General features: G+C 35.4%; 1 protein-coding gene across 3 annotated transcripts; it reads right to left on the bottom strand.

The window, feature by feature from the left end:
• Positions 1-1,388: 1,388 nt before the first annotated feature.
• LOC129268260 (fatty acyl-CoA reductase 1-like) lies at positions 1,389-25,129 on the bottom strand. Of its 3 annotated transcripts, none has more exons than XM_064104724.1 (15): positions 25,029-25,129; positions 22,661-22,867; positions 21,821-21,996; positions 20,868-20,940; positions 19,922-20,028; positions 19,174-19,351; positions 16,131-16,175; positions 14,186-14,304; positions 13,280-13,350; positions 11,124-11,202; positions 10,232-10,321; positions 8,264-8,393; positions 7,269-7,396; positions 5,976-6,133; positions 1,389-3,674 (listed from the first exon to the last, which is right to left on the bottom strand). In XM_064104724.1, exons 2-15 carry the CDS (start codon positions 22,853-22,855, stop codon positions 3,643-3,645), a joined length of 1,581 nt encoding a protein of 526 aa, XP_063960794.1. In that variant the 5' UTR covers positions 22,856-22,867; positions 25,029-25,129; the 3' UTR covers positions 1,389-3,642. The 3 variants fall into 3 exon arrangements, with proteins under 3 accessions (XP_063960794.1, XP_063960793.1, XP_054761804.2); XM_064104723.1 differs by having other exon boundaries at positions 1,389-3,348; positions 6,027-6,133; XM_054905829.2 differs by lacking the exon at positions 1,389-3,674 and having other exon boundaries at positions 5,297-6,133.
• Positions 25,130-25,147: the final 18 nt, after the last annotated feature.

The raw sequence follows: 25,147 nt of genomic DNA, 5'->3' as shown, positions 1-25,147 counted from the left end.
GATGAATGTCCATCTCTTCATAGGTCCATGGTTGTACAACATGCTACAATGCATTCAAAGTAGAAATGCAACTAATGCCTTTATATAGTGTTTATTGATGTGCTATTATATAGTCACCTGGTATATTCAATTTCTTCACCCTGCTATGTAAGGCATGCTTACATAATGACTTGCTTTGAAATCTACCTATCATAATGAAAGAAATGAAAGGTCATTTGACCAATGTTGTCCATGAAGTATAACTACGAACTGGTTTATTACAAACAGGCATGAATAGGAAATGTTCGACATTTCGAACATATTCGGAAGGAATCGGGATTAACAAACAATTCTATTAGCTTTGAATCAGTTCCAAGAATTGTGCATTTTCATAAAATCCACAAAATAAGACAGCCAAACAATGTTGTTTACGTAAATTTGAATACCTGAAAGTACACATTTTAACATAGATCTACAATCTTTAGAAAATTTATTTCGGATACTTTTTCGGCCCTATTTAGCTTATCAGAGGCGAGTTTTTTGCCTTCATCTATGTGTCAGATACAAGCTCTGTGATTGGTACAACTGGGAACTTCGTCATTTGCATCAAATCACAAGTCCTGAGATTTGCAAAAAGGGGTCTAAACTAAGTTTTTCAATGGCCACGATCGTGCAATTTTGACCTGTCTCCGGCTGCCACGGTCGTGGCCCTAATAAGTGTATTCTTGGTTGGGGTTGGTCCTAAATAAGGAATCTTTGTGGTGCCATCGGACAGATTTCCCTATAAAACTGAGATCACAAAGGCACTTTTCACAGAGTATAACGGTCACATATTGAAAGCTTAAAGAGAATGTAGGCTAAGATAGCTAAAATAGTAGTATGTAACGACCACAACATGATTAAAGTTCAATGGTCTTTGACTTGATCATGTCACTTACCTCTCATGCAAGATGATCAGCGATTCATGATCCCACTTTTTTTGCCAGATTCACAAAATAGATCCATAACTGATAACATTTGAAAAACGTTACCTTAGTTAAGATTCAACGTTGATTCCAAAACTGAATAATTAATGTCATGGAAAACATAAAGCTGGAGCATGCATTCACGTTTATACTCCCTGGTGGGTGTTTCATAAAGCTGTTCGTAAGTTAAGAGCGACTTCAAGAACGACTGGTGAACCTTTGTTACGCGCTTAATCATTGTCAATGAATATACCATTTTCCCCGCATTTTTCACAAGATAGGATCATCAGTCGTTCTTAAAGTCGCTCTAAACTTACGAACAGCTTTATGAAACACCCACCTGATGTAGTGCCAAGGGAATGTTTGCTTGCATTCACAGTTCTCTTGAGCTATTACCATGTCATTATGAAAACTCTCATGCAAACTGAAAAGAACAGAACAATCTCCAAAATGTCTCTTTTATTTTAGAAGTAGTGAAAGACAATGATACATGTAGCATGAAACTGTATTAAAACAATATTGAAAAAATAGAAAGTCTATTTTGTGCAGAAAGCATCAACCTCTAAATATAAACCAAAAACATTATTGTCAAACACCTACAAAATATATCACTGACAGAGTCGGGTTCCCTGAGATGGTGTACATGTAAAAACAACAAAATTGAAAGTTTCACATGAACTCAAACGTGTTTTTCAATATCCCAATGATATTGTTTACTCGATCAAATACTACACATTGGGACTACACACTGTTCAAACTAACAGGACCAAAATTTACAAAAACTTTATAGCAGCTTATCATAATAAATTGAACCATGGTTAAAATGTCAGTCTTGATACTATCAAGGATTTTTTTCTTTTTGCTGCAGTGCAATATATCAAAGGCAACATTTAAAAAAGGTTTGTTTTTTTTGCAGAAAGCATCAACCTCTAAATATATACCAAAAGCAATATTTTCAAACACGTTGGCCCGTATTCTGAAGTCAGGTTTAACTTAGACCATGGTCCAAGTCTGTGCTAAAATTATGGGAAGCCAAACATTTCAAAATTTTGTTTACAGTGAATGCTTCTCATGTTAATTGTGCTCTTCACTAAATATTTAATGGTGAAGACATCTGTCATACTTATCCTTCCCAGGCAGTTAATAATGTATTGGGAGTCAAATGAGCTGATGCATTGAAACTCTACTGTTATAGATTTATGTAACAACTGGCTTTCCATAGTTAAACCACAACTTAAAACCAGAGTTCAAATTAAACTCGACTTCAGAATACGGCCGCTAGTAATATATCTCTGACATCATTGTCTTACCTGAGATGATGTCCATGTAAAGACAACAAAATTGAAAGTTTCACATAAAATGAGACATATTTTTCAATATCTCAATTATAAAAGAGTTTACTCAATCAAATACTGCTCACTGTTCTGAATAACAGGAACGACACATACAAAAACTTTCTATAGCAGCTCATCTGCATTGTGCAGAGAATAAGGCAAGAGATCATAATAAATTGAACATCGGTTAAAATATCAGTCTTGTCAAGGATCTTTTTCTTTCTTTTTGCTGCAGTGTAATATATTTTCTAAACACACTCGTAACAACATGTTCTCACGTAATCTTCATTTACTTCAGAAGAGAATATAAAAGATACAAATGCAGCATGTCACAATACAACTGCGTTAAGAACATATCCAATGAGCTACAGAAAGCAAGAAAGACATCACCAAAAATCCATAAATAAAGAAATATATAACTAAACATGTACACTATAATAAAAAGGTCTTTAAACTGTCTAATTATTAAGATAATTAAAAAAAATAGATTTCTTTTGCAGAAAACAGCTATCGAATGCCAGTGTAATGAATTATAGTACTAGTCATCTCATTTTTTATCCTCATGTTCATATATGTAATTTGTAAATATTTGAGTTGTAATGCACCAGTAAAAGGCAAATAACCTGTAACGAACAATAAAGTTCAATTCAATTAATATGATTGTAAATTAAATTCATCTTGTGATGAGCATTGAGAAATAATCTAAAATATTACACAACACTACAAATCAGACACATCCGAGAATGAATCAACAATGGTATGCCAGGCTTTGCGATCTGACAGGATTTGGTAAGTCATGTAACAAATTATTTGTATCCCTACAATTGTAATCAACAACATTTAAAGGTCTCCGTTCTCTCGTTTTATGAGGGAGGCACAACAAAAGTACATCAGAAATAACTTCCTTCTCACTACGGAAACAGTGACAAGCAAATTTCATACTACGTTAAATTACCATGGTGCAGATAAGTGGAAGATCTCCATAAATTTTGTTATGTGATCTCTCCAACTTATATTTTGTACCCTCATTAAAAGTCGAGAATATGTGCCTAAAAGTCTATCTTTAATGACTTCTTGATTGTCCATGTTTCTAAACCATACAACAGGATACTTTTTACACATGCCCTAAACAGGGAGAGGTTTGATGACATAGAAATATTTGATTCCCATATCAAATGCAGCTTATTACATGTATTCCATGTTAGCTTACCTAGATAGAAAGTCTTTTCTTGAGTTGCATATGTATGAACCTAAATACTTAAAGGAAAATAAAACATTTAGAACAAGAAATCTTGTGTGAAAACAGAAAAATCAAAGAAACAGATCAACGAAAGTTTGAGAAAATTGGACCAATAATGAGAAAGTTATGAGCATTTGAATATTGCGATCACTAATGCTATGGAGATCCTCACGTTGGCAATGCGACAAAGATGTGTGATGTCACTTGTGAACAACTCTCCCCATTACTTTAGTATATATTTCACTTAAACTGCCTCTTTTATCACATCTATCGGTAGGTCATGTATTCTTTCTATAGGATGGCATTTACTACACATTTTCAAAGAATATATTACGGATAAAGAGTTTTTTCACCAAAAGAAATAGCAAAAAGAGACATTTGGGGGCATTTCATAGTCCATCAAAGGGAAAGTTGTTCACATGTGACATCACACGTTTTTGTCGCATTGCCAATGGGAGGATCTCCATAGCATTAGTGATCGCAATATTCAAATGCTCATAACTTTCTTATTATTGGTCCAATTTTACTCAAACTTTCTTTGTTCTTCTTTTATTTTTCTGTTTCTACACAAGCCCACTTGCTCCAAAGGTTTCATTCCCCTTTAAAGTCATCCAGTTCTTTCAGCTTTAATAGACAACTACATGTGTTCCTACCATAATACAATTATTAATGCTCGTTCCTCTAAATTTATTAATTCCACTAATATTCTTCTTCTATATTGCCACCTTTTACATGCCATGTCGTCTACCAAGCGATAAATAAATAAATCAAATAGATAAATTAATAAATCAATTAATAAGGAAGATGATGATAATAATAATAATAACAATAATTATAATATTAATATTAATAATAATAAATAATGAGAATAATAATAATCACAATAATAATAATACATCAAATAATAATTTCAAAAAATGATATAAAAGATAATAAAGATTAAAATACATCTATATTTCTAAAATCTTAATATTTCAGTACAGTAGTTCAATGATAAATGGGTAGCTATTCACTATACCTTGTATCACACCATTAACACCAGAACAAGAAATGATATTACATTTTATCTAAAACCATGCATCCTATTCCAATATTCACTTAAAGGGGAATCCAGCCTTGGCCATAAAATGTTGTGTTGGGAAGGAGAAAAATGAATATAAAAGAATGGTGAAAGTTTGAAAGAAATCGGACAAGCAATAAGAAAGTTATAGCTGCTTTAAAATTGAGATCATTAATAGTATGTAGATTTCAAATTGGCAACTGGGTAAGTAAATTATGTGAAAGTTTGAAAGAAATCGGACAAGCAATAAGAAAGTTATACATGTAGCTGCTTTAAAATTGAGATCATTAATAGTATGTAGATTTCAAATTGGCAACTGGGTAAGTAAATTATGACAAGGGGCAAGGACAACTTTCCCATAGGCCATGTACTTTATTATCAGGGATTTGTGGTTTTCTCCTAAGTACCCATCCCCCTGGGGCAGTGATTTAAATATAACCCAGGTAGTATATTGTTTAATGTCCTCATGAAAGAAAAATATAATTTGAAATAAAACTTTTGGGAAAAATGACATTTAAGCCATAATATGTATTGGAGTACATGGAAGAGTAGTCCTTGCCTTACACCACTATGACATCCCATATGCGGCCAATTTGAAGTCTCCATGAGTATAGTGATTAAAAATATTTACAACTTTTTAAATGTCATAACTTTCATGTTGTTTGTCCAATATTGTTCAAACTTTCACCTATCAACTTGTCTGATTTTTCTTTTTCTTATAAAAACAAGTTTTTATTTGGGTTGGATTCCCCTTTAAGTTTTCAATACCAGTATAATTGTAATATGGAGCACTATTCATTTCATCATCATTCTAAATGAATGAAGGATGGAATGAACACTTGTATTAATCAATTAATTATTGAATGAATGATTCAATTATTGTTGACAATCTGTAAGATACATGAGTCTATTTCCAATTCGTCCAAATGGCAACTCGTCTACTATCATTTGGTCTACCATCAGTTCTTCCACTATCCACATGGTCTAATTGCCGATTCGTCCACTCACCATTTCATCTAATTGGAATAAGTGTTAACTGTGCAAATTGGATATTATACCAACTGGTAATGAGACGAACTGGTCACAGACGAAATGGTGATTAGACGAAGTGTTGATCGGACCAAATGGTTATTGGATCAAATGGTTGTTAGACAAAATGTTGATGGACGGAATGGTATTAGACTAAATGAAAGTAGACCATCTGGTGAGTGGACAAGTTGGCAGTAGACGAATTGGCATTTTACCGATACATGTAGGTGTAAAAAGTCAAGATGGGGACTATTATGAAGAAATTCTAAAAGCAATACACCTGATGAACCTGATTGCCTTATCATGATTGAACTGCCACCACAAGAAGTAACAAGAAGTGGTGGCAAAGCATGATCAATGAGAGCGACCCATGGAGAAGGTAAGCATGCGACAATATCGAAGGAACCTGAAGAAAATGCTGATAATGGATTCCTGTAAGTTCCGGGCGACCTTTGACCGGGTCATGAGGATACGCCAGATGATTACAGCGAGGACGGTATTGAAGGTCCATCGGAGGTTGCGCAACCTGAAGAGCATCAAGAATATGTTTGTTATTGGGATTAAACAAGGTGATTTAGGTTCAAATCAGTGATGAGTGAAAATGGCTTCACCTGATTCACTCTCTTTTCACAACACTCTCAATTTTAAGTTGTGAGGTAAACAATAAAATAACTGAAATTACACCATTTCATCCAGACTTATGGAAGTCTAACCCACTCTTTAAATAAAGTATGCAAGTGCCATGCTTAAAGCTAAATGAACGTAGTTGCAGTAAAACACTGATTTCGTGAGAAAGTCTGTTAAACCAAGGTAAAGTATTGATATATCATCGTGGATCTAGATCTGGTACAGTTACATAAACTGAACTTTGGGAAATCATAATATCTAGCTAACAAACGATCACACTGAAGATCGCCAACACAGATAGGCACACGTATGACAGTGTATTATTATTGCTGGAATAAAGACCCAACGGAAGTGACCGAATCCGCGCTTATTTTGCTTATTTCTCAGCAATTACACAATTCCAGAATCCTTTGGCACATATTTTTTATTCATACAAACAGACACTTTGGTGATCATTATATTAAATTCTGTAAAAAGTCATTTTGAGATCGTTCCCAAAACTGGAATTTACCTTTAAGTAATCCAATATTTCAAACCTCATATTTCCCATATTCTTAGTAGTTCTCTTTCAAAGTCAATTATTTAATCATGTACTTGTACTTATGTGGATTATTGTTGATCAATTTGGACAAGTTATGTATCCTTTTAAAACTCAGAATCTGCTTCTAAAAGGTAAACCTTTCAGAATACGTTTTTGGGGTATTATTATGACTGTGCAAACTGCCCCCAGAATTCTCCCAAAATGCATGCTATGGGAGCGACCTTACTTTCTTTCTTGAATCTCCCCAAGATCTGTCAAAAACAACATTCAAGATTATTGAGAAAATGAATATTCAAGACGACGGCAGAATAATGATATATGCTTTTACTGCATATTTTCTTGTTGCCCCTAAAAAGTAGTCCTTAAAATGGAATAAATAGCCTCAAAATTTCTGCAATCACCCCAATATGGAAAAAAAAATAGCCTGTAATGAAAGAAAATTATTTCCTATCCTGGTTAAGGGTCATATATTTTGGAGGATTTTAAAGCTTACATTTTAAGATGCCTGCGTGCAGCAGGGAGATTTTCCAGATCTTCCTTCATGAGGAATCTCCTTGTTCCAAGAACGTAGTCATGGAAGTATGATGGCCAATGTAGTGGTCTCACATCAGTGAAAAATACCTGAAAATACAAGAGAATCTTGTCCTTATTCGGTATTCAAGAACATGTGGGGACATCATGGTCTGGTAATTATGACTCTCGTCTTTCAATCTGAGGGACATGGGTTTGATTCCAAGTCATGTCGTGTTTTCCTTCAGCACCAAATTTACCAACATTGTGCTGTGCTCAACCCAGCAACCCACGTGAGGTGAATGGGTGGGAAGAAATTCTTCCAATGCTTGAAGGCCGAAGCAGCCCAGCTATAAAGGTAGGGTAATACTAGAAGGGGAAGGGAAAGATTAAGAAGAAAGGGAAGGGGAAGTAGAAGGGGAAGGGAAAGAGGAAGAGGGGGAAGAGGAAGAAGAAGGGAAAGGGAAAGAGGAAGAAGGGAAAGGGAAAGAGGTAGAATACGGGGAAGGGAAAGAGGAAAAAGAAGGGGAAGAAAGAGGAAATAGAGGGAAAGAGGAAGGGAAAGAAGAAGAGGGGAAAGAGGAAGTGAAAGAAGAAGAGGGGGAAGAGGAAGAAGGAGGGAAAGGGAAAGAGGAAGAAGAAAGGAAAAGAAGAAGAAGGGGAGAAAGGGAAAGAGGAAGAAGAGGGGGAAGGGAAATAAGAAGAGGCAGAAGAAGAGGCGGAAGAAGAAGGGGAAGGGAAAGAAGAAGATGAAGGGAAGGAGGAAGAAGAGTGGGAGAGGAAGAAGAGGAAGGGAAAGAGAAAAGAAAGAGGGGAAGAGGAAGAAGAAGAAGGGGGAGGAAGAAGAGGAGAAAGAGGAAGAAGAAGGAAAAGGGAAAGAGGACGAAGAAGAGGAAGGGAAAGAGGAAGAAAAAGGGGAAGAGGAAGAAAAAGCGGAAGGGAAAGAGGAAGAGGGGGAAAAAGAATGGGTTAGCCTACCTCTCTGTCTTCCTTGCTCATTGAAGTCGTGAGAGCTTCTACATTCTTGTAGCCAAAGGACCAAGTGTGCATGAGGAAGAACCTCAGAGCATAAACCATCCTTACAATTCTTTGGTTTATTTTCACCATCCTGCAGCAAAAACACAATTTTAATTTGTTATATTAAAAAGGATGAGTCGGGTCATCTTGTTGTCTATTCTTATTATACACTGTAAAAAACTGTGGTGTTAAAACTGACACCAGTTGGTGTTAGTAGAGGACCATAACCCGAGGTGTTACAATTACACCCTAGAGATCGAACATAACACCAAAGAGTGTAAATGTAACAACCAAATGTGTTATGATAAAACCTATAGGTGTTAAGGTGTTAAACTAACACTGTCAATTTAATACCAGTGTAAAATAACAGGTGTGGTCCTCTATGTACACTGGTTAACACCAGTTTTTGCTGTGTAGCTTATCATCAGTATTAGAATAGAAGGACTGAAAAAAGAAATAAATGGCTAATGATAATTAAATGATAATTCAAAAAATAGTGCTAAAAACTCTTGTAACTGTACATATATTTGACTTTAGAACTTCAATCTTTAACAGTATGAAGAAGAAAAATAACTCCTTCAAATAATTTTCTCATTTCTTTATTTTTGGAGACCAAATTACTATTTTGGCTATTTACAGAGAACCTTTCCAGGGGGCCGTTTCATAAAGCTGATTGTAAGTTAAGAGCGACTTTAAGCACGACTGGTGATCCTTTCTTGTGGTAAATGATACTGACCATTAAATGTTCATTGTTGACTATTAAGAGCGTAAGAAAGGATCACCAGCCATTCTTAAAGTCGCTCTCAACTTACGAGCAGCTTTATGAAACACTCACCAGGTGACTTACTGTTGGTTCTGGGGTGGATGGTCACATTTGTCACTCAAATCATTCATAACTATACAGTGCGTCCCATAAAAAACGAAACCGAGATTTATCAATGATTTATCATAACTTAATCACAAATACAATAGACAAATGACCTACCATTGTAAAGCTTAGAATCTCCTCTTTCATTTAAAATTACTTAAATTATTTCTCATTCACGCATGAGTGAGCAAAAACAATTTGAAGAGGGGATACCAAAAAGTCATTTGGCGGGCTGTATCTGGGTTTCAAAAAGAAAATCATATTTTTAAAAGGTTCAATATCTACTCTTTAATTTGATACCTCAATTACAGAAAATGGTCAATTAATAACAAAGTTCTGGTTATTTGAAATATGGCTTGACTTTCAATAATTTCATGAAATGAAGAGGTTCTACAGGCTAGCATTCAAACTCACTTGACACTCCGTTTTGTTGACGATCAGCCATGCATTAAGTCTTTTGTTAACCATGCGATAGCTTCTGTGGGAAACCGGTGAAAACACCTTTATTTAATGAAATTATGGAAATGCAAGCATTATTTCGAGGGAACATAACTTTTTTACTTCTTGACCATTTTTTGTGATTAAGGTATCAAATAAAAGAGCAGATATTGAACTTTTTAGAAATGTGATTTTCATTTTGAAATTCAGATACCCCCCGCCAAATGAGTTTTTGGTATCCTTTCTTCAATTTTTTTTGCTCACTCATGCGTGAATGAGGAATAATCTAAGTAATATCAGATGAAAGAGGAGATTCTAAGCTTTACATTGGTAGGTCATTTGTCTATTGTATTTGTGATTAAGTTATGATAAATCATCGCTTAATCTCGGTTTCGTTTTTTCTGGGACGCACTGTATAATAATATAAATATATGACAACTACTTCGCAATTAAAGCATGAACACAGAACACAGGAAAATAAAAGAAACAAATAGTGTACACAGAATTTTCACATTTTTATCTTCCCGCAATTTTAGCAGAGAGTTAGACCTTGGCCTGAGTTAAACTTGACTTAAACATATAGGCTCATGAAGTTTGGTTGCAGGGGTCCTTAAGGTACTTACGTAGGTTTCTGTCCCATTAGCTTCAGTGCACTATCAATGAAAAAAGCTGGTATCTTCCCATTTATCATGTTCATGCATTCAAATACAATCCTATTAGTAAAACAAAACAAGGAAATGGCAGGTATAATAATATAATCATTGCATGTCGACTTGATAGAAATTTGACATGGAGTTTACAAGGTGTCCCATAAAAAAGAGGAACAGTGAATCACAAGTCCGATTAGTTTCAAGGTACAATAAATAAAAAAGCTGGTATATTCCGATTTAACAGGTTGATGCATTCTAATCCCAGCCTATTGATAAAACAAACCAATGATATGATGGGTGCAGCGTACGGAATACATGCGGGCTCAGGATCATTTTGCCCTCATGATTGCCCAAATCGCCCCTAAAATTCCCCCAAAATACATGCTTTGGGGCGGACATTCTTTCTAGAGTCACCCCATGATATTTCCAAACAATATTTAAGATTACTTAGAAAATCAATATTTCAACTATGGCAGAATGATATTTGCTTTTACTGCATAATTGCTTGTTGACCCTAAAAAGTATGAGCCCAGAAAAGTGAAAGGAAGAGCAGCCAAAATTCCACAATTGCCCCAATGTGGAAAAAAAAGATAGCCCCTAAAATAAATATTACTTTCTACCCTGGATGAGTGTATGGACATGTGATAGATATTTTACATAGAGTGTAAGGGGTGTTCCCAAAAATTGGGGAACGGTGGATTTTATTAGCTTTAAAGCCTTTCTTATGTGGCTGCCACCACACAAACATAGTAATAAGAGAGAACTTTCAGCAGGGATTATTTGCTGTTACCACTACTGATCTATCATTTACTATAATGCCATTTCTTAAGTTATTCAACAGAGCATCGATGGAACGTATTCTTACTCATATTTAGTGAAATAATATCTTGGACGTCCAAATGCCTTGTCTAGGGGAAAAATGTTGAGTAGATCGGCGACAATTCCTAAGAGAAAATCGAAGGGACATGAATAATATTTCATATTTAAAAACAGTATAAAATAATAGCCTTGTATAAAAGTTCTCCTTGAAGAAAATTTTATTGTAAAATACCAGAAAAAAAAAATAGAAATTCATTGGTGAAGGCTTGAGGAAAAACCAACAAACATTGATTAGAATTTTTCGTTATTGATAATTTGTGACGTACTGTTATGTAGTATGTATTTAACTTCCTGTTATCCTTTCAGTCATTCATCTTCACTTGTTAACAAACTCCCCCAATGTCATCTAAGAATCCCCAAAACCCCCAATACCATTTAACTCCTAAACCTTGACCATAAAAATACCAAGCCTCAGTGACGTAAGCTAACTTCAAGGAACAAAAGTTCTAAGAAGTATGACTCACACTTCCAGCCCCAGTCACTTGCATAGAGCATCACCACACCCCTGATACCAGAGAAAGTTTGATAGACAGTTACCTGTAGACCAATCAGATCAAGTTTAGATCACTCCCACCTTAAATTGTTACACCCCAAAACTAATGATATAAATAAGACTTCTTGATTATTTGAGATATAGAATATACAGTAGAATACTACACCCACACTCATCCATAGAGACTGAATGATTTCAAGACTTAGACGTCCATCGAATATTAATTTAACTTTACTCCGAATCTCAATCTGATACTTCTAAATTATTTTATATTCATCGTCCCCTGTTATATCTGAATCTTCATGTACTTCGAACTGTAGCTGAATATTGATGATTAAATACTTTGTGATTTTGAACTGTATAACTTTCTCCAAAGTTTTCTCCTTACGCTTCCCTTAATTACTGATCCCAACGCGACAGTACATCATAAACAAGCAGCTGCCCCATATGTTATGTCATATGAAAATGATGAATTCCAATTTTTTAAAGCTAAATTACAGTAGTTGCAGTAAAACACTAATTTCGTGAGAAAGTCTGTAAAACCAAGGTTAAGTATGACTATATCATCGTGGATCTAGATCTGGTACAGTTACATAAACTGAACTTTGCGAAATCATAAAATCTAAGCTGATCTACGATCACACTGAAGATCGCCAACACAGATAGGCACACGTGGGACAGTGTATTATTATTGCTGGAATAAAGACCCGACGGAAGTGACCGAATCCGCGCTTATTTTGCTTATTTCTCAGCAATTACACAATTTCTTCCAGAATCCTTTGGCACATATTTTTTATTCATACAAACAGACACTTGGGTGGTCATTATATTAGATTCTGTAAAAAGTCATTTTGAGATCGTTACCAGAACTGGAATTTACCTTTAAGTCCCTTTTCTTTCAGGAGTGGGTGTGCAACGATTTGTCTGCTAATACTGGAGGATCAATTAAAATCACTTCAATTTTTTTGAAAAAACAACATTTCACTGATTTTTTACAATTTACAATGTATCGGAATTATTAAAGCTGCTCACACATGACATCCCAAATCAAGAAATAAGCTTCTATTCTAATAACTTTTTTAAATCTTTGATGGATTTTTCTCAAACCTTAAGCGATATTTTTTTTTTTTTCTTTTCTTTTTTTTTCACTAAACTTTTTGTCAGGGGTGAACTTCCCCTTCAAGTCCTCAACTACTCAAATCTAACTATGTTACAATCTGAGCGAATTTTTTTTTATAATATAGGCCAACTTAAAAGATAATACACTACTCAATGCAATCACAGTGCAATAACTATGAAATCAAGCAGCAAAAGAAAATTTTCCCCTCAAAGACATTTTAGCTTCCATATACAAATACAATTATGAGCTAATAACACAATGTTATTCAGCTTTCTCTCACAGAAGTAAAAAAAAGAGTAGCAAAAAATCATATTTATATTATATTCATAAAACAAATAACAATCAATCAAAGTATGCCCCTAATCAAATGAAGTAGCACAAAAGATTGACATTAATAATTTAGAAAAAATGAAAAATATATAAATTTTTTGAAAATTGCTCTATGCATAAATTACAAATTCAAATCCCGTGTAGGCAGATATTCTTAGAATATATATATATATTTACAAACGGTTTCTGATCGACTTACCTACATGTGATCCCACTTTGCTTGGATTAACAGGACCGGTGACCAAGTTATAGACTGAGATGGTGGCAGGTCTGTGTATGATATAAACATATGAATTGGGTTACCAATCTTTCCTTATTGTACTAACAATCATGGTTTGGATTAACACGACTGGTGACCAAGTTATAGACTGTGATGGTGACAGGTCTGTGTATGATATTAACATATGAATTGGGTTACCAATCTTTCCTTATCGTACTAACAATCATGGTTTGGATTAACACGACTGGTGACCAAGTTATAGCCTGTGATGGTGACAGGTCTGTGTATGATATTAACATATGAATTGGGTTATCAATCTTTTCTTTATTGTACTTTATAAAATATACTGGATAGAGTATTGTTTTGATTAACTATAACAGGGGCCCGTTGCAGAAAGAGTTGCAATCAATTGCAACTCTAAAAATCATGCGCAACTTGATTTTCAACCAATCAACAGCGCGTATTTTTGACTTGCGATTGATTTTTTGACTTGCGTTTAAACGCAACTCTTTCTGCAACAGGCCCCTGTCCTGGCAATTTGGCCACCTTGACATGGTAAATACATAATGTTAATAGCTTGCACTGTTGCATTTTAAGTTCTTTTTCCTTTAATTTGTTAGACCAACATTGTGACACTTGTGTACACATTTCCGAAATTAACCAACTAGCCAGTGCCTACTCAATCAAAGGTTCTTGATAGACTTATAATCCTTGATACTAAATCTTTTCTCGCAAGCAATCACTTATCGTTTTATGGATACCAATCAAACAAATTGCCGACAAAACAATAAATAAAGGGAAATCGCTGCAGCCTATTGACTCAAATAAACAACTTTAAAACTTTTTTTTTATCATTCTTGAAAAAGAGATTTTGGATCTACTCACTTATTGACCCCTGTATACCAAGTTGCACCGATCATTGCGTTCGCTACAAAATCAACGGGGGAGGCATCAACGAGGGCCTCTGGGTCACTGAGCACTGTACTTACCAAACCCTTACCAACCTGCAACAGGAGATAATAATAATAATAGAAATTAGAATAACAAGTGGAGCGCCTCTGGCAGTCTGGCTGACTTTGAAAACGACTACAGAATAATTATTCACAAAGAACACCATTCGTATGATATAATACTATATTCATTGACCCTAAATGACATTTTACCTACATGTACATGTACATGTAGGTCATGCTATTAATAATGATTATGTATATTTTAGGATAGGGGCTCCACGTCCCATTAGCAGTACTTTCTGTGGAGTCCTTCTACCAATGAAGTATATATGACTATTTACCCTGTATCAATGTATTTTGACATTATTTGGTAATAAATTCAGTTCAGTTCAGTTTAGCTCCTTTTCAGGAATTATGATTGTCTGTATGAAGTTGAAGTCAAGGATACCCCATCCATTTGCTTTCCCCCTGCGTAAACCATTGAGAAGGGTTTTAAAAAAGAATGAAATAAAGTAATATTAATAATTACATAGGGTCATCGTTCTCAAAATATTATATTCTGAGTTATTGCTCTTATCTTTTCCTCACTTTCATTATTCTTTTTTAGATGAAATTTGGATTTTTCCCTCTGAAAAACTACTGTCTGTTTCAATGTTGAAAACAATGTGGTGGGGTAAGAGTTTATGCAAAGGGTCATCAATATATGGCACCACAACAATGTCTGACTCATTCATAATTAGAATGGGGGTGGTTGCTTACGCTGCCTTCCCCTAGTAATACAAATAAGCTCAAACCAGGAAAGGAACAGATATTCCGGCAAATATCACTTGTTTATTTTTAAACATTAAAAAGCTACAATACAGTGCGTCCCACAAAAAACGAAACCGAGATTTATCGATGATTTATCATAACTTAATCACAAATAAAATAGACAAATGACCTACATGTACCATTGTAAAGCTTAGAATCTCCTCTTTCATCTTAAATTACTTAGATTATTTCTCATTCACGCATGAGTGAGCAAAAACAATTTGAAGAGGCGATACCAAAAAGTCAAAGGCGGGCTGTATCTGGGTTTCAAAAAGAAAACCACATTTTTAGACAATTCAATATCTGCTCTTTAATTTGATACCTCAATTACAGAAAATGGTTAAGAAATAACAAAGTTCTGGTTGTTTGAAATAAGGCTTGAATTTCAATATATTTCATAAAATTAAGAGGTTCTGCAGGCTAGCGTTCAAACTCACTTGACACTCCGTTTTTGTTGACGATCAGCCATGCATGAAGTCTTTTGTTAACCATGCAATAGCTTCTGTGGCAAACCGGTGAAAACACGTTTATTTAATGAAATTATGGAAATACAAGCATTGTTTCGAGGGAACATATTTTTTTTACTTCTTGACCATTTTTTGTGATTAAGGTATCAAATAAAAGAGCAGATATTGAACTTTTTAGGCATGTGATTTTCTTTTTGAAATTCAGATACCCCCCGCCAAATGAGTTTTTGGTATCCTTTCTTCAAATTGTTTTTACTCACTCATGCATGAATGGGGAATAATCTAAGTAATATCAGATGAAAGAGGAGATTCTAAGCTTTACATTGGTAGGTCATTTGTCTATTGTATTTGTGATTAAGTTATGATAAATCATCGCTTAATCTCGGTTTCGTTTTTTTCTGGGACGCACTGTATAATCACGAAAGTGGTTTTCTTTAGATTTCCTACCAACATTCCATCTTCATGGAAATGAACATGCTTTCAACCAAAGACAATGTAATATGTTGATTTTTTTAAATCTATTTGTTGGATTAGCATTGTTATTTTCTATTTAAAGCCCAAGGAAGACTACTTCTTTCTGAAAATAAGTTATTTACTTACTGCAACAACCAATCCAGTTCCACCAAATATCGAATCAACCCATCCCTGAAAAAGGGAAAAAATATATGATAAAAATAATAATATGAAACATCTGGATAACACTTAATTGATTAAAGCCCATCATCGTCCTCGTAATGACTCAGTCGGTAGAGCGGGGGATTCGTATTCCGGTGACCCGGGTTTGATTCCCACTTGGTGCGCTAGTGCCCTTTGGTAAGGCATTAATCCTCATTACCAGGTCCTTTGGAGAGGACCTTAAGCCGTCGGTCCTCTGGTTGCTTGCTTACAAGCATTCATGCTTTCTTAGCAATCAGGTAAAAAATCCCCACCAATCACCATCTCCAGATCCACCACTTTAATTACTTGGACAGCTATCAAGGGAAAGAAAGATGTCGGAAACAATGGTCAACATCGTTGTTGGCAACATCACTATGGTTGATCTTGAAGTTTACAGATATTGGTTGGATGGTTATTCTACTGTGAACATAAATGGGTCTCTGAACCATTTGTCTCTATTTAGTAGATGTTGAATCAGCAATGTTTTACAGCTCTGGAAAGAGCAGAACAGTAGAAGTAGGTTTTAAGGCCACCGCACACCTTACGACCCGACCAGTCGCCGACTGGCTTGCGACTGAGTGAGGGGAGATGTGACGTCACAGCTCTTGTCAGCTTCGAGTCGCAGACCGGTCAGAGACAAGTCGCAAGGAAAATCGGAAGGATTTGACATGTCGAATCCTTATGACTGGATCGCAAGCTTAATCCAACTTCCAACCAATCAGACAGCAGAGTTGCACGACGCGTATATGATAAACAACGCGCATACGCAGTAGTAAGCGCACTTTCTCAGTTGCTATGCCAAAAAGCAAAAAGCGCATGCGTGAGTCGCAGATCGGATCGCAAGGTGTGCGGTGTAAAGGCTTATGACTGCCTTGCGACTCATCTCCCCTCACTCAGTCGCAAGCCAGTCGGCGACCAGTCGGGTCGTAAGGTGTGCGGTGGCCTTTAGAATCCTCTAGTTTATAAGTGCTGCATTACTATTATAAATTTCCCTTAGCATGGCTACCCTGATCGGACACTCAAGCATTAACAAAAATTCTTTCCTACCAGGTACCCATTTATTTCACCTGGATGGAACACACTGTACATGAAAATAACAAATCATGCCAAAATAAAATACGTAACCAAGAATAGAATCGCAAAAATGAATAAATTTAGCACATCATTTATCCAATCAAACAGCCACGATTTAAGAAAGTTCCAACTGTGATCAGCCACCCTAAACCCAACAATAAGTCACCCAATATGAATTTTTAGGTTTTTATTGAGTTTGAACAAGCACATCCTAAGCTTTAAAATGATATCTGATTTGTCAGACAAGATCAAAGATAACTCACTCAAATACTTGATTGAATGCAGAGAAAACTAAGCGAGAGCTTCAGAAAATAAGGAGAAAACAACATTTGTAGTTTGTGTTCACTCCAGCATGAGATGTGCACACTGTGCAATTTCAATGAAACTTCCAGCAGTCCACAAAAACTTGTGTCAAAGTTCAACTCTTGTATCTTGTTTCTACTCAACTTTACAAGTCATTTTTTTTTACAGAATAAAGATGAAGAAATACTCCTTCAGACAAGCTTAGTTTGGAATTTTGGGTTTTTGAAGACCAATTTTCTATTTATGCTATTAACAGAAAACCTTCCCCGCTGGCGACTTATTATTGGTGGTTTTATTGTGGTAGGTCACAATTGCAACAACTACGAAGATTAGGAATTGGCCAATACTGTACCTATGAATAAAAGAGTTCTATTGTGCCTTTTGCAACTACATCAAACAAAAAGGAAAAAAGTAAAAAATGTGTCAACAAAATGCAGAAGGAGAAGCAGCATTTTGGGGTAATTTTGGAAAGAGTTTGCATAAATTAGCAGAGATACATGCAGACCTGCCAACCTTCTACAACCAAACAAAGTATTCTTACAAGGGAAAAAAGGATATTTTGACAAAAAAGAGTACTTATAAAAATTTGTCTCAACTTAACAATCGCCAACCTGTTGTAGTGAGATCGGTGAAGAAACATGTGAAATGACTCTACTTGAAAACTTGATAATTCACCCTTTTGAACATGTGCTCGTAGGCAAGAATTTACTAGTTCTTTTCATGCAACAAGTTACTGGCCAGAGAGTGATTTTTACCGGACTGGGACTGGCACTAGTGTCACGCGCTGTGTATAATACATACTCCATGATCAGAAATTGAAAAAAAGTAACAAATCATACAAAAAAAGTATTGGTGTATTTATAGCAAAAAAGAGGAACAAATACATGTACTCTAAAAAGGGAACGGTTGGCATGTCTGTACATGTATTTTTCACAACAAAATTCTAAAAATCTGTGTAGAAGTTTGGCTCACCTCTTGGTGTTCTGCCATGTAAAACAAAGTGAAGGACAAGATATAGTTTGGTAATTTTTTCGACAACCCACAATAACATCACTAAAGGCTCAAAACAAACACAGAGGCCCATCTAAGTAAGAGTTACGATTGATCCAATCAATCGTAACTCTATGGAAATCCATCAGTGTCATAAATTTTTCTACAGGAAATTTGCACAATGTCCTTTGTGAACAAAGAGAAGCACAGTGAATTTTTATGAAAACAATGAATGCATGAATATACATCAGAGCTAGAAAATATTTTGAACAAACATGCATAATACATGTTGACCATGCTCCCCGTCCATAGTTGCGATTGATCGGATCAATCGCAACTCTCTGTAAGACGGGGCCCTGATAAGTCACTAAATATTGTATATTTTTTATATTTACTATTTTTTCCTCCTTTGCTTTCATAATGAAGAAAATATTTCAGTTATTATTCTGAGACAGTTACGAATTATTTGAGTGTCAAAATTATAATAAATTGAACATATACTCATAGAGATCTCTATAGTTTAAAACTGCAACTTTAAACCAGGGTTTATTTCAAACCCAAGTTCAGAATACGGGCCTATCACTCGCACTGAATGCAGAAGACTATCGCAGTTACTTACAGGATATGGCTCTTTCCATGAGCCTATAACGATGGACGGCCTTGTGATGCAAATTGGCAACCCCTTACCCTCTTCTTTGACGACGTACTCTGCCAGAGCCTTGGTGAAGGTGTATGTGTTTGGTCTCTTGCCCAGCAGCATGGGGGTTAATGCCTCCATCATGTCTTCTGACATCCATCTATATAAGACAAAAGACATGTGGGGGGCATTGTGATCGAGTGGTTACGACTCTCGTCTTTCAATCAGAGGGACGTCGGTTCGAATCCCAGCCACTGCATGTTTTCCTAATTCAGATAGATATTTACCAACGCTGTGCTGCACTCGACCCAGGTGAGGTGAAACGGGTACCTGGTAGGATATATTCCTTATTATTCCGATATACATGTAGTAGATCAGCTACAACCGGGGAAATGATATGATACCATAGCGATCTTCAGTCCGCTATGGTTTTGGTTATATTGCATTAAACGCAGATGGCGCTTTTGCGTAAAAACTCAATTACAGACGCAACGCATTGCGTAAGGCAGCCCTCGGAGACTGTAAATAGCGGAGTTCCTTACCCTGTAGAATCCAATATCTTGTATGGGTCAACAGGAGGGGGGAGGGGGGTAGACAACTTACTCTGCAGCATCCAAGATCTTGTACGAGTCGGTGTAGGGGACAACTTAGTCATAGCATTCAAAATCTTGCATGGGTCAACCGGATAGCCAGCGGGGGGGGGGGGGGAGAGGGGGGGTAGATTACTTACTCTGCAGCGTCCAAGATCTTGTATGGGTCAATGGGAGGGGGGTAAACAATCTCTTCTATTGTGGATTGGTCACAGTTGCTATACGCTGTTGAAACATGATGAAAGACCTGCAAGATAGCAAACAAAAAGGTATCAATATATGGAAAAATCATTAAAAACCACAAAATTAATTCTCTTCAAGTTTATAAAAATCGATAAAAGTTTGAGATAAACATACAAGATGTGCAGTATATGAAAATGTTTGCAATATCAATCAATATACCATATTTTTTTACAATATCATTGAATTGAACGGTATACGCTTTTATTATTTATAATGCTGAGAAACCATGCACATAATTCAATCTTTGTTACAGGTGGCTAGGTTAACATAAAATTTGTAAACATCAACTTTTTAGACTCATAAATCAGCAATCGTGTCACTAATTTTTCTTCAGTATTCAAATTGCTAATTTTTTCATAGATTAAGTCATTTCACTTCTTAAGTTACAAGCTAGTCCATTTAATTACAGAAGGGGTAACAGATGGTATTGCCAATATGAAGAGTATTTGACATAGACTGAAGAAATCCCTGAAATCCACCTAATCCCTGTACTTGTATGAGATAGAATAACCTACTGGTTACATCTACCTACATAATTAAAGTTGTTCATTGTGACATCTCTGACTTATTCTATTAAAAGCAAGCTACATGTAGTCATTGATCTCCAAATTGGCAAAGCATTGATGATATAAAAAGTATATCATATTTACTTTATTTTCATTCAAATTTGCAATAATTATTTATTCTCTACTACATGTATGTTTAAATATCCACACTTATTTCTTATAATCATTAAGAGTCTAACAAAATAAATAAAATATTTCTGAAATTGTATTTATACGCAGGTAGAGCCCTGTGTCTGAATTTTTTAACATAATGATTACTGGACAAATATTCATTTACCAATAATTTATTCATTCTTTTGCTCATTTGCAAGATCTTTCTGGTGGCAAACACGTTCATTCGGAGAGAGAGTCTGAAAACAAAGAATATATCAAACTATGAGGTTAGCTCATGTCAAGCATCCCTCAATTAAATTTCTAATTTTTTTTTTCCAATCAAAGCAAATATGCCACAACAAATATGTAGAATGCCCAGCACACATACACATGTAGGTCGCACTCGCCTAATTAAGAAGAAGAAGGCAATAAGTATTCATTCGACCCAACCTATTGTACTCCTAAGATCATGGCTGATTGACAAAAATGTATGCACATGATTAACCATCCAACATTGATTCTTAATAACAATATAACAATCACTGAAGTTGCTTTGCCAAAATAGTTTTGGGACTAATTGACTGGCACAAGGGTTGGGGCTTTTTCATTTTCTGGGGGTGAATGAGATCCCGCCACAAGGCGTTTCCAAACATCATGTCAAGGTACCAGACTGCAGATGCCGCACAGCAGTACAAGTAATTGGCCTATTCAGGCAAGATTAACTAAAATCAAATGGAAGGTAATTGTCATATGTTATCTCATGTTCACTTCACACACACATATACATATTGAGACAGTAATGTTGGCACTCCATACACACATTAACAACCAGACTGGCTGGACCTGAACTGTATATCAATTCTCAATCTGTGTCGTTATTTCAGTTTATCTTAGAGTCAAACTAACCCACATAACAGTAATTACACTTTTTAAACAATCAAGGAATATCAATCCTTACAATAATCATAAGAATAAGAATAGATATCATGACTAAAGTGATAGATAAAACAAATAAATTTGACATTGAAAAAAAAAAATGTTACAAAAAAATATTGCAGTAAGCAAGTGTTGTTTACACATTAAAAGTAAGATGAATGAACATTTTGAAATAAGATATGTGAACTACGTAATACTTACAACATTTTTTCATCAAATCTGACAGTAGCTGCAACGTGAAACACAAGCTCTGTCTCCTCCTGAAGAGTTCTGATGTCTTCTTCTTTTAAGGCAAGGTCAGGTTCTATGAGGTCGGACTCGATGGGGATAAGTTTTGACTGGAAGTCTGGCTGCGCTTCCCTGACTTTGTCAAACATCTGTGGAGTAAATGAAAATGTTAACCTATAACATACTGAATTCTGCAATTTCCATTGGTTTAATTCGTACAGCAGACACGATTTAATTATAAAAAATATTTGTGAAGGTTTTAGGAAAATCCATCATAGTTTGTATGTATATTTGTTCATGTTAATTTTACTGTGTATTATAAGATATATATATTTTTTTTTTAATAATTATGCAGGACCCCAAGGGAGAGCAATTTTTATGTTGGTTGGGCATCCTGTTGAAATATTAATAAATAAATAAGTTTGATAATTTATTAAAACATCAATTTTCTTATTTGTGATGTCATATGTGAGCAGCAGCCCATGTATCATAAACTAAATTATCAGTAAAATGTCATTTACAAAAAAAAAATGAAAATGGGTTTTATTGTACCTTTAGTATATAAACAAATTATTTCACATCTGCTCCAGAAAGAAGAATATTTTTAGTCATCATGAACCATAGAAAAATTAAAATTTATGCATTCTATATTACATAACATATTGGGCAGCTGCTCGTAAATGACGTCACAAATCAAAATCTTGAAATTCAAATATGGATTTTTCTCAAACCTTTACCAATACATTATATTATTTTTGTGGTATTTTACAACAAACTTTTTATCAGGGTGAGCTTCCCCTGTAATCAACTTACCATGCTAGAAGTGATCTCTTTGATACGAGCGGATGGTCCCTTGTCCTTCTTTGTTCTGACAAGGAGGAATATCTTCTTGATGTCTGGGCAACACCGAAGGAGTTTCTCTAACAGTACCTTACCAATGAAGCCAGTGGCACCGGTGATCATCAACGTCTTGCCGGCGTAGAAGTCACTGACTGAGCAGTACGCCATGGTGGGGGAGAGCTATTCAGGGAAAACATAAAAAGGAATAAAATTGCTAGAAATTAAAAGCCCTAGCTCTGACCTACATGTATATCTACTAAAATCACAGGAAGAAAAAATGTCACAATTTTTTTTACAAAGTATGTTTCTGATATTTTACTATACCCCTTTCATATGCTTTAATGTTGAAAAAATAACACTTTATTACTACTCCCCAGGTCAGTGGCGTAATGAGCCAAAATATTTGAGGGGACTCGATATTAATAAAAAGTTGCAAGCAAGCAAGGCGAGGGCAAACATTTGGACACTTTTATTAGTTTGTGATAGATTTTGACATAATCTTCAGAAAATAATATCATATTTCAATCACCCTTATCCCTTTTCTTTTCTCTTTTATTTTCTTGTTAAGTAAAATTTGTTTTGGAGGGGCAAGAGAAAATAATATAAGTTTTGATCATCCTTATCCCTTTCCTTTTCTTTTCTTTTCTCTTTTATTTTTGTGGTAGTGAAAAAAAAATTGGGGGGGGGCAAGAGAAAATATCATATTTTGATCACGCTTATCCCTTTCCTTTTCTCTTTTACTTTCTTAATGGTGAAAAAAAATTGGGGAGGGGGGGCAAGAGCCCCCCGCAAGCTAACTGTACGCCAGTGCCCCATATCCTTTAAACAACTTTAGACCAAATTCAGAATTATGGTCATTGTCCAGTCCACCCTAGAAAAAGTGTTAATTTGAATAAATAGAGAAACATCAAACAAGCATAACATTGAAAATTTCATCAAAAATTGGATGTAAAGTAAGAAAGTTATGACATTTTAACATTTCCCTTATTTTTCACAAAATAGTTATACTGTATGCACAATGACATGCAAATGAAATAGTTGATGTCCCTCACTCATTCCTTTGGGGTTTTTTATTGTTTGAATTATACAATATTTCAATTTTTACAAATTTTACAATAAGGACCAACTTGACAGGACAATAGAATGTTCAGGGGGGAATAAAGCTTTCTTTCACATGACGATGAGGGGAAAATTGAAATATTTCATAATTTTCATAAAATAAAATACAAAAGAAATGGTGACTGGTTAACATTAGTCTGCTATACAGACTCTGAATGGCTCGTGAGGTGGGATCTCAGCGAGTGAAGCGTGCTGCTGCCGGTTTGCAACGCAAACCAGCCTGAAAGAGCGAGCGAAGTGAGCCACATCTGCAGCCACAGTAGACCTAGTCTGCTATGCAGACTCCTTGAATCAGCTGTGATACACACACTGCAGATGTGGGTCTACATTTGTAGACTAGGTTAACATCATCAATTCCCATTTGCATACTGACCAGGATGTGCTGTTTTCTGAATTAAGCGAAATTAAAAACTGTCACAACTTTACATTGAATTTTCGTAAAATTTGCAGTGCATTATGCTTGTTGGATTTTTCTCTTTGTATTCAAATCAACTTTGTGTTGGGGTGGACTTGGCCTTTAATCGTACGTACATGTACATGTACAATGTGATCAAGAAATTGAGGTGTTTATTACTTCATTCAATAAACAGATATTCAACATAAACAAGTACACTGAAAAACGGTTCCATGACATTTGCTCCGGGGACAATTGCTCCAAATCGCTGCAAATTCCACACATTAATTGAATGACCAACTTCAACTCTGGATATATCACTATACCCTATTCTAAACCTAACATAAAACCATACTGCAAGCCTAATCCGGCTCTACCCTAGCTAACCCTATGAGCCTGGAGTATCTGTCGCAGGAGCAATTGTGTCACCGGTTAAAAAATGCCTTCAGGAAGTAATAATGACAATAGCACTTCATCAAGCACATGCATACATGCATGCCGTCTCAATACTCTTCCATTTGACAATTAGGAATCTCCTCGTACATGTCATAAACTTTAAACAATATAGATCTATGTACATGTATATGTAACTACTGTATATCTAGACTATATAGCCTAGGCCACTCACACAACATGCGAGGTTAGTATGGACTATAGGCCTAATAACATAATTATGATGGGCAAATATCAACACTATAACACTGCACACACACACACTATCAATAATATATAAAGATAAAGATGTGCATACAAAAAATTACTCCAATATATTAAACCAGAAAATTTATAATGGATTGGAAGTGGAACAAGTAAGCAATTAATACATACAGAAGTAGATCATGTATACAAGGCAAGGTGCTGTCTAACGTTATACATGTGTACATGTAACTGCTGGTCATATCACTCAGCCACATATCCTGAACGAGAGTGGGCGTTTGTGCATGCCG

This window comes from Lytechinus pictus, chromosome 9, assembly GCF_037042905.1.
Source record: "Lytechinus pictus isolate F3 Inbred chromosome 9, Lp3.0, whole genome shotgun sequence".
Taxonomy (NCBI): Eukaryota; Metazoa; Echinodermata; class Echinoidea; order Temnopleuroida; family Toxopneustidae; genus Lytechinus; species Lytechinus pictus.
This window is presented reverse-complemented; position numbering and strand designations above follow the sequence as displayed.

Bases quoted from the DNA above. Each gene is read 5' to 3' on its own strand.
- LOC129268260 (XM_064104723.1), bottom strand. From the start codon at position 22,855: ATGGCGTACTGCTCAGTCAGTGACTTCTACGCCGGCAAGACGTTGATG. The intron at 16,176-19,173 runs GTAAGTAACTGC...TCCCTTTTTCAG, and splicing joins CATGGAAAGAGCCATATCCT to GGATGGGTTGATTCGATATT. The intron at 6,134-7,268 runs GTAAGCTTTAAA...GATGCTCTTCAG, and splicing joins GCACGCAGGCATCTTAAAAT to GTTGCGCAACCTCCGATGGA.